Genomic DNA, 16,487 nt, shown 5'->3' on the forward strand with positions numbered 1-16,487 from the left:
CTGTGGCCACAGTGTGTGTCCACAGTGCTGACTTGCCACCGGCTGGCTAGCTAAAAGACTAAAAGCTCCACAATAGTGTCCAACTCACAAAGCTCTGTTTGTGTCTGGTGTTGTTTGTCCAATAAAAGCAAACAATGGCATTCCATGGCTTGCAACTGTATTCACTGCAGGCCTTTCCAAATGTAAAGCGCATTCAGACACCTTGGTTGGTGGACAAAGCTGTGAATCTGTGTCACATGCGGGGTGGGAGGGCCGGGGCAAATGGGGTGAGCTAGGCCAGTCCCACTGTATCTCCGCTCCATGAGCCCACCGGCATATGATGCATGCTCACACTCCTATAGGTAAAAGAAAGGTAGTCCAAAAGCACACTTACCTGATTTTGTCCGCTGCACTGTCAGACCTGCAGAGGAAAAGAGAGGAGAGAGAATTCAGTCATGGGGTACTGAATCCAATGCCACTGATCTCAGTTCAGTGTTAATTATACACTGCATTACTACTTTGGATATCATTAACAATAGCAATACTAATACAGGGTTTATAACACATAATATACTATTAATAAATTTTTTAGCGTTTATCATTGTCCCACATGAAACATCAATTATTGGTATGATTAGTTAAGGTATGTTTGATAACATTATACAACCTAGTGTTTATCATTCTGTAAATACTGATATAAGCACCTGAAGGATTCATACACATGTATTATCAGTTGATACATTCTTTAAAATGCACTGTATCATTATAAATGAATACAAATATGTTGTCAAGGATTAATTAACCAGTTCATAATCCAGTTACGGGTGCTTAAAAGGAGAAATTATAATCATTGACAAATATCATTAATCAACTCATCTTGGATCAGAACTTCTGAGACAGGTCTGCTTACTGTCCCCAGAGCCAAAACTAAACACAGAGAAGCAGCATTTAGCTTTTATGCACAGCATATCTGGAACAAACTCCCAGAAAACTTCTGTTCTAACTCTCTTCTTTCAAATCAGGGCTTAAGACTTTTCTGTTTGCCACTGAATGTTTTTAAAATTAAACTTGGGACTATTTATCCATATCTTGCACTGCATTGCCTTGCCTTGCTAATACCTGCTACAGTAAACAGGGCGGGTTAAAGGAAAGTGTCACTAGACAGTAGTTATACTCTTCACTGCGATGGCATGTCTCAGTGTGTAATCCTGATTCACAACTCACAACCATGTGCTGCGTCATCTTCAATGAGTCATATTACACTGTCTTAGCAGCAATGTCACACTGTAATGTTACATAACCATATCTGCAGTTATAGTAGAGGAGTTGAACTTGGCAAAAGCCTCAGATACAAATACATGAAAATTACAGCAAATGAGCAAACTTGTCCTCATGTCATCATCCGAATTTCATCAGTCATCCCTAAACCACGACGGATGCGCTGATAATCTGGCAGAAGCAGCTAAAAGAAAATCACAGCGAGTGGTAAATAATTAGCCGGCAGCCTGCTGTCACTTCACCAGAAAACGCAGCTGCATATAGCACACTGAGCAAACTGCAGCACACAAGACAAACAGAAAGAGACGCAGTAAGAGCAAAAACAAGACTGACGGACATGGAGATGGGTAAGAGTTCTGGAGAGGCAGCGGTGCAGCCTCCAGGCAGAGATGCAGCTGTTTTTACCTGCAGAGGAGACATGACATTCCGTGCCCTCTAAAGCCGGCTACAGAATGCTGCTCTCCCTGCAGCTGCTGCAGACACCCCTCACTAGCTATCACCAGCACGGCAAAGAGAAGAGCAGCGAGAAATCCCATAGGTTTGACAGGTACTGTTCCTAACTCAAGCAAGTGCAGACACTGAGCGAGAAGAGTGCGCGGGAGGGAGAGCCAGAGAGAGAAACAAGGAGAGGACTGCAGGACGGAGAGAAAGAGCGGAGGTGTGGGGAGCAGTAGACGGAGCTAAAGGTAGCTAAGTGGGTGGTTACTACGAGCCTAGACGAAGAGGATTCCTACACATTTTCTGTTTTTATCAGAACATTCCTACACCATTCTGAAAATAAATGAATTAGCTATTCTGACAATATTAACACCTGTGTGATCACAAAACAGCCTCTTCTCTGTGCAGCCAGTAACTACAGTATTTAACCACACACGTTTTGCAGATGCTAAAAAAAGCTAACTGTGCATCACTAAAAGCATGAAATTAGCCATAGTAACAGAAGAAACTTTGGTGTAGTCCTGTATTTCCTTGCCTCGAGTTTTTTGTAAGAAGTCTGTGGTTATGTGATATGACTTCTCAGCTTGTGCTACAGACTTAGAAATTGGCAAGCTCAGTACTGTTTCCAAGAGCTGAAAGCTGTTACATTTGGCTGAGATTTCGTGTACAGGTTATCCTTAGTCCAACTCTGTTTACATTTATGTGATGATCTAAATCTGACACTTCAGCCTAGGGCTGGGTGATCTGGAGAAAATCAGATATCGTGATATTCTTGTCCTAATACCTTGATGTCGATATTGTGGCGATATTATAGGGTTGACAAATGGTGCTTTAACAAAATATCTTCACAATGAGATTTTAGATAAATAATCTTCAGTAATGTAGATAGAATGACTAAGTGGGTTAAGGTAAAAATAACAGAAGAGCTAGAACAGTCTGGTAACACAGAAAATATCATCACTTTACTGTAATGCAGCCTTTAAAACCACAAAAAGACAATACTTAAGCCATTTACGATATTACGATATTCAAAATCTCAGACGATATCTAGTCTCATATCACAACATCAATATATCGATACTTCAGCCATTTAATATATTGTTTTAGTCAAAAATAATTTGACTAAAATACTCTACCCTGCAACATACCACAAACACAGGAGGCTTGGCCCTCCCCAACCTTAAAGTGTATCACAGAGCCTTTCAGCTACGGGCCCTCAGTGTGGATGGACCCCCCATGTACAGTTCTATGTGGAGAAATAGAGCAAAACCTCACTGGAAGTCTACGACTGCAAGACCTTGCCATTGCAGGTGTGTGTCCAAAAATGTTTATGCTAGCTAGGGCTGGGACGGTATGGATTTTTCCTTACCGCGGTTGAAAAGCAAGAAATTCCCGCGGTAGAGTGGTATACCGCAACCCCCTTACGAGAGTAGCGTAAGTTAGAGCGAGAATGGCAGGGTGCCTTAAGTGAGTGACGTCAGTGCCTGTGTGGTCGCGCAAGGAGAGCGAGCGGTAACAGAGTAGCGTATGAGTGCCGCTGTGAGGAAAAGCGAGTGGAAAATAAATAGCAAAGTTGATGTAAAGTGAGTTAAAAGTGAACAATAAAACAACAAGCTAGAGCTTCTCAAGACACGGTGGCTTTATCTATTGTCAATACTGCCGGTAAAGTGAATGGCGTTACCCCCAACTTACAACATGTTGCAGCCCGAGTGCAGCCCGTCTAGCAGCTGAGCAGACAGAGAGCAGAGAGGGCGACTCGGCAGTCCGCTAACTTGTTGCTCTCTCTACCGATATAAGCCGCTCTGTTTTAGGCTACAAAACGTGCATGCAGGCTGAAATTCAACCGTGCCGTTTTATCGGGATAAAGCTATAAACAGATGGAAACTCTGTTAGCTACTAGGCTAATGTGCAATGGTAAACACTGCAGCTGTAACGTTAATGTGTCTACCTCAGCTGAGAACTGAGAAATGTCTTTGCCTTTCCTACAGTAATACACGGTAGGAAAGGCAAAGACATCTCCGATACAAGACATTACACAGGTAGGCTACTCTCGCATAGGCCTAATAGTCAACATGGTATGGTATAAATGGAATGTTATTATTTACTCCATCTTTTGATGATAAGTTTTGTTTAGAAAACCTTGAATCCATGTAAGACACAATCCATGTCATTATAATCAATGAATCCATGTCATTAGACACCGTGAACACATGTGCAGGCCAATTATTTTGCGGTGATGACGGTGACGAGCTCAGACCCGCGGTAGGCGTCACGTGACTGCGGTATTGCGGTAATGGGGTAACCAGCCCTAATGCTAGCCTATGGCCCTATTATTACCAGCACAGTGACCAACTTTAAACAGGTGGAGGAGCAACTACACCACCAATAAGTGGCATTTGAATACCCCAATATGGCACAATGCACACTTAATGTCTGGTAACAAACCCTTTGCTTGTAACCAGTGGAGTGACAGAGGTATTTATACTTTAGACCAGCTATTCAATGAGAAAGGTATGTTGAGTTTTGAAGACCTGAGCGCTAGTTTTGCGGTCCCCAGGACATCTTTCTTCCTTTATCTTCGCTTAAGATCAGCCCTAAAATGTTATGGAGTGCCATGGGGAAACAGTCTTGAGGCGCACCCAGTCATTAAATGGTTTGTTGATTTTCCTGTGAGAGGATAAGTGTCCAGGATTTATGCTAAACTGATGCAAGTGTCCATAGGAGAACTCCCAATAGTGGGGAAATGGGAGCAAGAGCTCAGCCCTGAGGGGAATGCAATTAATTGGGAGACAGTTTCGGACAACATTTTCCACTGTTCCAAGAACACAAATCACCAGCAGATCCACTTCAAAATATGTCATACGACATATTGGACTCCTCAGAAGAGATACGTCTCGAAAGTCATTCCAACTCCCTATTGTACGTTCTGTCAACCTGAACAAACTGGAACTTTCCTGCATATGGTCGGGGAGTGTGAACAGATGCATGAGTTCTGGAATAAAACAACATCAACAATATCTGATGTGATAGGATGTTGAATTCCTACTGACGCAATGGTTTTGTTACTTAATGACGACTCTAAATTACACCTGCTCGAGAGACAGAGGAAGATCTGGCTAGCCGGCTCAATTGCAACCAAGAAAATGATAGCTCAACGCTGGCTCCCCCCTCACTGGCTTTGTATAAAACAGTGGTTGGCGTATTTTCTAGACATAACTATGCTTGAGCGCTCTACAGCAAGGATTAACAAAGCCAGATCATCTACTATCAACCTATGGAAAAACGCAGCAGTACAAATATCAGACCTAATGACCTCAGCGCCACAAGAAATAGAGAGTGACTAGGCAAGGTGTGATTTCTGTTTGTTTGTTTGTTTGTTTTGTTTTCCTCGAGACCGCAGAGGGTGGGGGTGGGAGAGGGTTTTTGTTCTTGTTCAATTTGTGTTTCTCTGTTCTGTATGTGTAATGATAAAAAACTATAAAAAATTGATCTTAAAAAAATAAAATAATAATTTAACTGTATTTAGGTGCTGTGGGTGAAATCTGACATCTGGGACCCTTATGTTAGCTGCTAAACAACCATCTTGCTAGAAAACAAACCCAAAAGACAGAAACTAATCATTGACCACCAACCCTGAAAAATAGGTTGCATGACAAGCAAGACCAAAGACCCCTGCATCAGCGCAGTGTACCTTATACTCTACTCTTCATGCTGTGTGTCATAACTGTATTTCAGGCCAAAAAGACGATATAAAAAGTTCAGCAATGCAGATAGTTCTACAGTACTTTCCTGACACACACTTCCTAATCTCCTAATAGGTAAGAAATCACTCATGAGTTTCCTCCTGGCTGCAAGGCTTTACTTCAGGTATAAAATATGAAACTGCATATCACACCCCACGCCACCAGGTACACACACACACACACACACACACACACACACACACGCTTAAAACAGACAGGTACACACACCTACACACCAGGTTCAATAACTGATTTAATGTCCAGGCCTGTCACTTGTGCTCCTGTGACAACCGCAGCATATTCTAAGGTGATACAGAGCTAATGATACTGCCTGTCTCTCAGCTCAAACTGAGCTATGGGAAAGTAGAGACACCAATTACTGTATTCAAAGTTACACATGGCTACTATTGCATGACTTTTAAAAAGGCAGATACCCGGAAAAAGGACAAAAAAGGCCTTTTTGTGCGAGTCAAGTGCACAAACACCCTCTATGGTCTTCTCATTAATGTCACTGACATTACTCCATTTGCATAGTTTAAGAGAGAAATGGGATTCAGCATTAGTCTCTTCAAAGAAGAATGATTTTAGCTAGTTCAAGGCATGAATTTGTATTCTGAAGGAGAAAAAGTAGATAAATTAAAAAGCCACAATGAAACGGACAGAAACAAGTTATGTAGCAGTGCCTTTGTGCACCAGTATGAAGGAAGTGCCCCCTAGTGGAGAATGCATTCAAAAGATAGACTGCTGTGACCACAGATGAGGTAATACATTGACATTCTGAGTTGATTATTCATCCCAGCAGCATGAATCTGCAAGTGACCTGGTAGACAAAATAGTCACAACCGTACTGTCTGTGCCCTGATTTGCCCTTAAATTATAATATAATGCAGCTATACTGCAAAAATATGAATGATTCAACAGTTTCAACTTATACTGGATATCTCCAGCATTCAGTTTACGGAATGGCCATAGTAAAATGTTTCCTGGATTTAGTCCTCTGATTTTGATTTAATTTCATTCAAATTGGGGAAATCTCTTATAATATTAAGGCCTATCCAGAGGCAACACATACACGCCAACACACACATATTGCTCACCTCTCCTCTCGGATAAATGGAGTCAAGAAGCGAGTGTTGTCATCTTCATGGCTGCTCTGCTGGCTGCTCTGCTGGCTGCTCTGCTGGCTGCTGCAATGTCACATGAAAGAGAAGTGAGTCTGTCAATCATTCACACACACACACAGCATGCTTATATTAAACTGAAATTTGATGGTGTATATCCATTTCATCTTGTGTTATTTCAGAAAAGGTTATTGTAAGTAATCTCATGAATCAGGGTTATTAGTTACTATGTAAACTACCATGGTATATTTGCCCCTGCAAACAAGAAACACAAGGCGAAAAACATGAAGAAAAAGGCATGGCATAAATAGACCCTATTGTATAAACTTGACAGCTAATCTTTGATATTACATTTATTTTCAGCTTTTTTGCACTACATTATCTAGGCCCCTGCAGGGTAAAAATATCAGTTTCTGTCATACATCTCTTTCTGCTGGGTCCAACATCAGCTGTCCAAGATCCTGCAAATTAAGTGTCAAATATACCTGTATATGGCAACTTGGTCTGTCTGGATAAGACTCCTGTCCTATGGATGCACATACCAAATGATAACACTAGAGGGGGCTATATGACATAGGCTATGAAAAAGATAAGGCTCCTGATAATAAGTAAGAGTTAAAGAGAGAGAATAAAAAGCATGAGTAGTTAGAGATTTTTGACTGACTTCCCTATTATAAGATTCTGCTGTCATTCGGTCCACACTTTGACATTTAAGAATAAAGCCGTTCTGTTGGGAAAGGTTTTCATTAATTCACACTAACTCTGCGGGGTGCCCTAATCTAATTCCAACAGGAACAATGCTCTACAAAAGGCTGAAGGAGAACCTGGAATGTATGAGAAAGCATATTTTGATAGTTTAGACTTTTCGTATGCTGTAAATGTACCCTGAACATAGTTTTTAAACTTAAGTAGCCATTACCCAATCATTTAACCTTGTATTGAGTCTTAATGTGTTATTTTTCTCAAAAGAAGTGAAATAATCATCTCAATATTTATTTATCTTTACTCAGTTAAACTGGATAACATCAAAAAATATGACATCACATTGGCAGAGCTTTTCAAAAGTGAGTGTCGTTAAGTAAAAGTCAGCTTTAAATAGTCTTTGAAAAGCTACATTAAGGTTGAAAAGATGCATTCAAGTGTGGCATACAGTACAGTACCATTTATGCATTTGAGCAGTTGGTATGTATATACATTAAACTGACACTGTATATTGACAGTACAGAGCCAAGATCAGTGGATTCATTCAAAAACTGACACCTTTTATTACCACATAGCCTACATAAGGTGAAACTTTTTTGTGTGTGGAATATCACTTGAGCTCAACTCCCTCATGTCTCAGCACATGTCTCGTCTGCAGCAGGTATAGTGTTTCTGCAAGCTGTTCTCTCAGAGGGGCGACATACGGTATGTGCCGTGAATGCAGATGTGTTTGTTCGGGTTTATGCAAGTGTTTATATACAGTATGTATCCTTTTCCTTCTGTGCATGTTCTTTTGAAATTAAGAGGACAGAAAGTTTACATGGCATGGGCCCCATTGAATTATTCATTACTCATACACAATTGATGGAATATGCGCTTTCAACATGACAGCAAAGAGGTGTAACAAAATACAAAAGTCAATTTTATAGACAGAGTTGCAAGCCATTGCAAACCATCTATAGCAGGGATCTTCAACAGGAGGTCTGGGACCCCTAGGGGGTCCTCAGAGTCAATGCAGGGGGGCCTCCAAATTATTGTTAATTTTTGAAAGCTTTTTCAAAATTTAAAGTCTTAATATGAATCCAATATATTATTAGCAAATATAAATCCCCACAGCTTACTGGCCTATCGTCAAGGTAGTCACTAAGGCCATCCACAGATGTGTGCAACATGAATGTTTAACATTAAAACATAATTTATAAAATCATGCCAACAATTATTAGGCTCTGAATAGCTTAGTATTCTATGCAAATAAGGCACTGTATGTGTAAAGGCTTTAGGTTTTATTGTAGGCCCAATTTAATATGCAACTTCATTTTATAAAACATGTAGTAGGGGGTCCCTGCTCCATCTCTTTCAGTTAGAGGGTCCTTGGCTTAAAAAACATTAAAGACCCCTAAGCTACAGTACACAGTAAAACAGCATGATGCATTATTTGGGATCTTTATTCACAATATAGAATGCACAACACAGCTGGTCTGTGCTCACAGCATTCAAACAATTTATTTTAGATCAAGTATGATCCAAATCTGAATCATATTTGTATATTTTATATCTCATTATCTTAGCCACATTGTTAACATTTGTGAGTCATTGGTGTAAACATATTCTAAGTTGTAAGAAGGTATTATATTTACTGTTGACATGCAATCAGAAGCAGTAACATTGTTACCTTACTTGATGCAATGCAAATTTTTAAGGTGATGGACCTCGTCACTCGCTCTGATCCATGACAATACTTAGAGAACAAACGATTGCACGGATTTTTTCATTCACTTTATGACCAACATAAAAGTTTAATTGCTAAAAAAAATTGTGAACTAACAAGTTATTCAAGTACATTTTCCTCCTCTTCTGCTGCTGTGATGAAGCAACTTGACGAGCTATTAACATTTATTCAAATGGTTAACGGTAACTCATCTGGTTTCTTGTTTTCCTTAGACACTTTGTGAGGTTGTGTCTGAAATATTTAAATGCTTGGACGAAATGGAAGCAGTGAAGCCTGGTGAAAGATACTGCACCACCTCCTCAAAATAGCCCTGCTGTTATCAGCCTACAGAACAGCAGATTCCACTCTGTCTGCAAACTTCCACTGTTCCTAGACGCACAATCACACACACACACACACACACACACACACACAGTGGAAAATCAGAGGTGAGAACCCCTTCAAAGGCTAGAACGACAACAGCGATGACTAAAACTAAAGGGCATAATTTTTTGGTTTACTTTTTCAATTTTAACTCCTATTATATTACTACTAGTGTTTTTGATATTTGATTGATTGCCTGCACTATTCTTTGTTCAGAGTTTTTTTCTTTCATTTATGGTCTGGTAATGTAGCCCGCAGCTGCACAATATTTCTTATTTTCCTGTTCATTCTGTTTCATATCATTTTAGCTTATTTAGCATTTTGTATTATGACAGGTACTTTGAATTGCTGTTGAGGTGCTGTACAAATAAACTTGCCTTACCTTGCATTGCTGCAGGTGCAGCTCATGTTAGAACAAGAGGAGCTGAATCTTATCAGAGCATCCTCCTGTTAACTTACAGCATGTTCACAGCCAACCATGCTCCATACTCTGGCTGTAAAACCAGAGCCAATGTGCATGCATGTAGCCAGATGCTGCTATTTTTATTGTTACAACGGTGCTATTTTGGAACAACCTTCCATTATATATTAGGCTGTCAAAAAACTGCCCTCAATGCAGCAATAATAAATTAATGTGGGCAACAGTGCTGACTTAATTGAAAATATCTATGAGAATACAGGGTACAGCACACTGTTTCCTGAACATGACAAACCTATATCAATAATTGAGTTAAGATAAACATTAAGATCTGGATTATTCATGTCACTCCCAAACTGCTTTAAGCCTATAGATTTTTTATATACTACATGCAGCTAGTAATAAGTAGCAGATTGAGGAGGAGCCATGTCATCTTAATGCCACAGCATGGCGTTAAGCTGAGGAACGCTTCTTAGAACAGTCCACATTACACCCTGAGGGGGAGCCGGGCTGTACTGATGGTGCGCTGGATAATGACGCATTTCACACACAGTAAGGTTGTCGGGGTTATGCAATCATGCCTCTGGAGAGTTGATGTCTTCCACTCAGACAAAGATAACACATTGATGGAGTGAGTAATGAAGTTGTTCCTGTCCTGCCATCTGTCACCAGTAATAAGTCTTAGGATACATCAAAGAAAGCAAAGAAATAACTACCAGCCATTCCATGTTTTAATTCAAAGAACTGCACTTGTTAATACATTGTGAAAAGATGACATTATGTCCCAAAAATTATAAAAGTAGGTCACGTCCAACGAATTATCCCATGACTAATTTGAGTACAATGAAGCAAGCAGAAGGAAGAATGGAAAACAAATCGTTCTGGTTGACTCAATTTTACCATAACTACAACACAGTGATGGCTCTCAGCTCAGTGCATTATCTTATGGCACCAGGGACTGCTCCAAACTCTCAGGTAAAATAAAAATTATGACTTAACTCATTCCAAAACATAAACTGCTCAAAAATATAGTTACTTCAAAAAAAATTTTTTTTTAATGTCATACCAGAACTGAGTTCTTTTGGCGTACTCATTAGATTCTCTTTGTGAGTCCTCCACATAAGTTAATTCATAGAACCACAAATAAAGTCGATTGAGATAGTTTGCAATCTTTGTATATATTTTCTTAATTTGTAGGGACTGATGGACAGCTTTAGTTTATGGTATAGTATATCCAGATACAAGTACACATTGCGCCTTTCCCTGATTTTAGTAACACTCAACTGAAAATGTTGCATACTTATTCTGAATACCTTTGTATTGCGTTTTTATAAACTACAACCTTTCAACACGCTCATTTAACATGTTTAAATTAGGAAGGTAATTTTATTGAAATTGCTAAAATACTTTAACTTTGAAGGGGTCGATTGATTTTCTGGACCCTATGCCCTTTCCTCTAGTGCTACCATCACATAGTGTATCTCAGGTGTCAGCATATCTCAAAACCATGTATCCGATAAGATGAAACCGATTGATTTTGTAAACCCCTTAACCTTTCCTCTTGTACTGCTGTCGCACCAACCTTTAGTTTTAGATGACCCTACAGTATCACCTGAGCCCTTTGTTTTAAACACAGCATCAAGTGTGTATATTTATGATCCCAGGAGTAAGACGTCTGTTAACTTTGGTGACCATGTGTCTGCATTCTGCTGGGTCAATTCTTGGAGGGTAACAATCTTTGCTATTAATTATCATTTTAGCAGCTCAAATGTATGAACTTTACATTTCTTGTAAGCGTAACCTCAACCTAAGTTGTGCCCTCTAACACAAGGCTTCACAAGGCTCACATGGGTTGATCTCATATTCCCTGATCCATATGTAAACAAAAGAGTAGAACCCAACAATCAAAACACAAGGATGAAGCCCCTTTAATTTAAAAAAACTAATTAGCTGGCCTATAAATGTCAGGACAAGATCTATATTTCACTTACTTAAACTGGTGTCATTTGTCATTTTGGGGTTTTTTTGCAAGGAGGTTGTTTTCAATTGAAGTTCAAAACGATCAATTCAAAAACAAAAAAACATGCTACTATACCACAAAGCGAAAAAAGATGCAGTAGAATGTATGCTACTAAAAGAACAAAGGGAGAAGACTCAGGATAACTTTAATCCATCCATATACATGAACACAGAAGGGATGAAATGTTGCTTCTTTTTGCGGTGCTACTTTTACATATTTGTTAAAAAGTTATGTTTTGCTTCAGATTGAACGCAAGAATACGTAGAAAAGCACCTAACAAAATAAACACTGTAACTACCTTGTATTAAGCTGAGTGGACATTAAACGGCATGCTGTTGATCAAGCATCAAACTCTGAAAGATGAAAAGAGACCTCAAGCTACACAGAAGTCTAAATGTTCTAAAATTCCAGCAACTTTACTCTCTTTCAGTGATTGATACAACACATTAGTGCAGGTAGCCTTGAAGCAGCATGGAGGAAGTAGGTAAGATGTGGGGAGAAGAGGGGAATGAGGAGAGGTGAGTAGAGAGGGCCCATACCAACCTGCTCTCACTGCCTTGCTCCTTCTTCTGTCGGACCTTCAGCCACTTCCTCAACAGAAAACGCTTGCGTCGTGGAGAGGCACTGGGCGTGGAGCAGCGCGACCAGGAAGAGGTGGCATCTTCATCGCTGGATGGCGTGATCTCAATGGAAGGCAGCTGGAGGTACTCCTTGGAGCCGGAGCGGGCTGTGAGGTGGCCACTGGTTAGCCGCCCCCTTTCAAGCTCCCTCTCGCTAGGCACGTTCCTCATGCGCCGCATCTTAAAGCGCTTGCGTCGGAGCGTCGGGGTTGAGAAGCTGGATCGCACAGAGCCATCCGACACTGTGTTGGCTCCTCCGTCTGAGTATGCTGGAGCATCGTTTGGGACGCTCACCTGGAGCGAAGGGGGCCTAAGAGCGTCACTCATGCTCCTGACTAGCTTTCTAAAGTGCAAATACAACACCTACTTTTTTTTGAGATCCTTGGTTAAAAGAACTGCAAATGCTGCAATTCTGAAGCTTGAAGGGCTATTACCTACAGAAAAGTTGAGGTTTAGTGCTGAACAGATGAGGCACCTTTTAGATCCGTGACAATCTTTGGTGGACCTCTGCTTGTTTATTTTAAAGCCCTCTCCGCGTGCCAGCCAATGGATTGAAAGACTGGCTGAGAAGTCCTGATAGCAGATATCTTGGGCCTGACTAAGTCCTTCTGCTGCTCCTCAGCTGTTGGTTGATATGTATCAGCTCGGCGGCTGGCTGACAGACTGTGAAGAGCGGTCTTGTGGCAGTAAACTCAGGCTGGAGAGGAGAGGGCTGGATTAGATAACAAAGGAGGCTTCTGTTCTGAGAGCAGCAGATGAAACATGTATAAGGTCTGTCAGGGAGTGTAACACAACTCCTTTGCTGGTCCTCCCCAGGTACTGGCAGGCCAACTTGCACACTAAACACACACACACACACACACACACACACACACACACACACACACACACACACACACACACACACGCGCTGTGCTACTGTCGAAGCTGCCAAAGCGGTTACCTCAGCTGCTGTTGCTACTGTAATGCTAAAGAGTAAGGCACCAACTGTTAGCCTTTGAATATTGATGCTGATATTGTGTAAAGGCTGGGAGGTTATTTGTTGTCACTTTGTGCTCATTTTAAAGTTGCTGCAGCAGAGGACGTCACTGTCAGTCCGGATTGCGCCCATGCTGGAGGGTGAGGTCCGTCTTGTGCCCCAGTGTGTCGCCGTCTTCACGCAGTTAATGCCTACAGGTTAGAGGGAGGTGATAGGACTGCAAGGCTGAGGGTGATGATGACCAAGATAAGCAGCCACACTAAACACATACACAAACACACACACGCAGGCATATCATTTAAAAAGGCATGCATGGTGTACAGGAACACACACAGTCAGATACCATGATGACACACAGGAAACAGGCAGCACTTGTGATTAGATGCACAAACACACTCACACTTTATCAAATTCTGAGCTATTCAACATACAGTGCCTACTCACCACCATGCACCAGCCCAAGTATATCAATCCCTAACACCTTTCTTCCCTAATAACTTCCCTAAGTGTATCACAGACCTTTAAACATTATGTCAGTTTCCACAAACAAAATCAGCAATAACAGACTAGTAATAACCTCTGTAGATCACAGCCTCTGTACACAATAGATATCTAAGTGGTGGCCAACTGCTTTATAGGTTAAAGGGCATCCGCAAAAATGATAAGAGTACACCACAGTCCTGTCAGTTTTGCAGGTGCAACTGCCAAGCAAACAGAAGAAAAATAAAATAAATTGAGGGAAAACCATCACAAAGGAAGCAGTCAGAGTTGAGTGGGAAAAACAAAGTCAATAGTAAACACCACCGTCTCCGTTCTTCTCCTAAGCTATGCTGTTAGAATCACTAGAATTATTGCTCTACACATATGGCTTTCTCAGCTGGTCATCTATGAGGTGAGAAACAAATAGCAGGGGTAACGGGTATGTGCCTACTGAGATAGAAGAGAGAGCATGCACTGTTTGCAAAGAAATATACAACCTAATAGTACCACTCACTGCTACTACTACTAATTATAATAATAATTAAAATATATTTCCCAGTACATTAAACCATTGCATGAAAAATGTCTATATACAGCTTATTTAAGGTAGGTTTTAAAATCTGGCCAAAAGGTTTAGCCAGAATGTTCCAGTGTCAAGAGCCCTTACAGAATATAGAATACATTTGCTGTCTAAACTAGATTAAGAACATCAGAAATGTGAAAAGGGCTAATTTGTAACTGATTTGGAATTTGAACGAACGTTGTCTCTACTGTAAATCTAAGCTTTGTTGCTGCTCTTGACTCAGAGAGGGAAAACTACCGTGCAACAATTTAGCCTAGAGGCAGTGAAAGCATGAAAAAGCCTTTTCTTATATGGGACAAGTGAGAATAGGCCTGATCTTACAGTTGATCCAAGAGACTTAATAGAAGTGGGATTTGACGACTGCACCACCGACGATACTATAAGGCCGAGACAAAAAAAAATGACTCCAGAGCTTCTGGCAGAGGGTTTTTAAAGGCACAGCCAAGCAGCTAAAGTGATTATAAAACTCATATTTTGCATCCTGAAACTTAGACATTAAAAATAGATTTTAAGGACTGCTGAAATATAATACAGACAAGAATAATGTTTATCAATATCTGTTTTCAGAAGAAATACATTTTGAGTGTGAGTGAGTAACCTATGATTGACGTCAACAGACATATAAAACTATCCTAAGCAAAGCAATGTAATGTTTCAACCAATATTGTGCCCTTTAGTTAGAACATAAATGCAGAAAACTTAAGAGAGGCACCATAAGTCATTCTAACTTTTTTTTTTAAGTACACAAAAAAAATTTCCATTTTGAAAAGCAGGATGTTAATCATTCAAACCATGTAACACCAACACGCTCCATCAGTTTGTTCATCAGTGTAGCCTGATCGGTTTTGTCAAAGGCTGCATGTAGGTCAACAAGCACCAACACTGAGCACTGACCTCAATCTGCAGCTATCAAAATGTCAATGGAGATACTGAAAGAAGCATGACTCAGACTGCTTAGCTAATAATGGATAACTTTTTCAATAACTTTGTAAAATAAAAGTCATTTGGAGATGGCCCTATATTTTTCCCAGTAAATACCAAGTACTGAACTAGAATTAGCTATGAGTGGCAGATCGTTCTTTTTTTACCACTCATTTTGAGGCACTATGTGAATTCAAACATTGCTATCTGTGTAATAGAGATAGCCAGCCAAATATTTAAGGTTCCCTTTGGATTTCAGCCAGCACAAATTAATTTGCAAATATTTGACTCAAAGCAATTGGACTATTTAAAGGTCAGTGCTAAAAGACAGGAGCACTGTGCACTTCAGTGTGCAAATTCTCCATTCTTGGTGAAATAAAACCTTTTAAAATTCTTACTTAAGAAAGGGATTTGTTGTTTATATTGTGCTCAATGCAGGAACAAAACATATTTCAACAATTTTAAATTACAAAAGGTAATTATAAGGTTACATTTAAGGTCTAAACTCGACGTTCTACCATATACTGTAGGGTACTTCTTCACACAATCTTCATTTTCTGCTATAATTACAAATGGCTCAACATTTTGTACACTGCTTTTTATGAATAAAAAATAATCAATAAGACAACTGTTAGACAAGCTTTACCAATCCAAGTATTTAACAAAACGAAAACGCTATAAGAACTCAACCTTACTATGTTTTTACAATGATGTATTTTTCTAATAAAAAGATGCAACTGGATCATTACTAATGATGTCCTTGATTAAGATAGAACAGACAAATCATAGATAAAAATTAGCCATTTATCCACTCCACTTGTATTAATAAATTATGATGAACTCATTGTTTAGTATTCATTAGGAGAGGTGTGAATATAATGTATGCATGTTCCACCGTGGCACTGTTTATGTTCCAATAAACATGTGCAATGCAGAGCTAAGCAAATGCACACATACATAACCACACACACTCCGACCTGGAGGCGGAGTGTGGAGGTGGGGAGACATCATGCATTAATTATGGACAAGACGTTTCCTGTTACAGTTTCACACCTTCTAGTAGCCTCAGGTCATACTTTGGCATGGCAGGGCTCAACTTAGCCGAGCAGGTGA

General features: G+C 40.1%; 1 protein-coding gene across 12 annotated transcripts in view; it reads right to left on the minus strand.

Annotated features, from left to right (window-relative positions):
- gramd1bb (GRAM domain containing 1Bb) overlaps positions 1-16,487 on the minus strand; it is a 128,408-nt gene that overhangs the window by 84,567 nt on the left and 27,354 nt on the right. For 7 of the 12 annotated variants that reach the window (XM_031290906.2, XM_031290907.2, XM_031290903.2 and 4 more), the window contains exons 1-3: positions 12,335-13,679; positions 6,536-6,625; positions 374-400 (exon numbers count right to left, since the gene is read on the minus strand). In XM_031290906.2, coding sequence (XP_031146766.1) covers positions 374-400; positions 6,536-6,625; positions 12,335-12,738 — 521 coding nt within the window. In that variant the 5' untranslated portion in view covers positions 12,739-13,679. Of the gene's footprint in view, positions 1-373; positions 401-6,535; positions 6,626-12,334; positions 13,680-16,487 lie in introns of those variants that run through there. The other 5 variants (XM_031290909.2, XM_031290904.2, XM_031290899.2 and 2 more) reach the window with 4 other exon arrangements.

This window comes from Sander lucioperca, chromosome 8 (genome assembly GCF_008315115.2).
Source record: "Sander lucioperca isolate FBNREF2018 chromosome 8, SLUC_FBN_1.2, whole genome shotgun sequence".
Classification (NCBI taxonomy): domain Eukaryota; kingdom Metazoa; phylum Chordata; class Actinopteri; order Perciformes; family Percidae; genus Sander; species Sander lucioperca.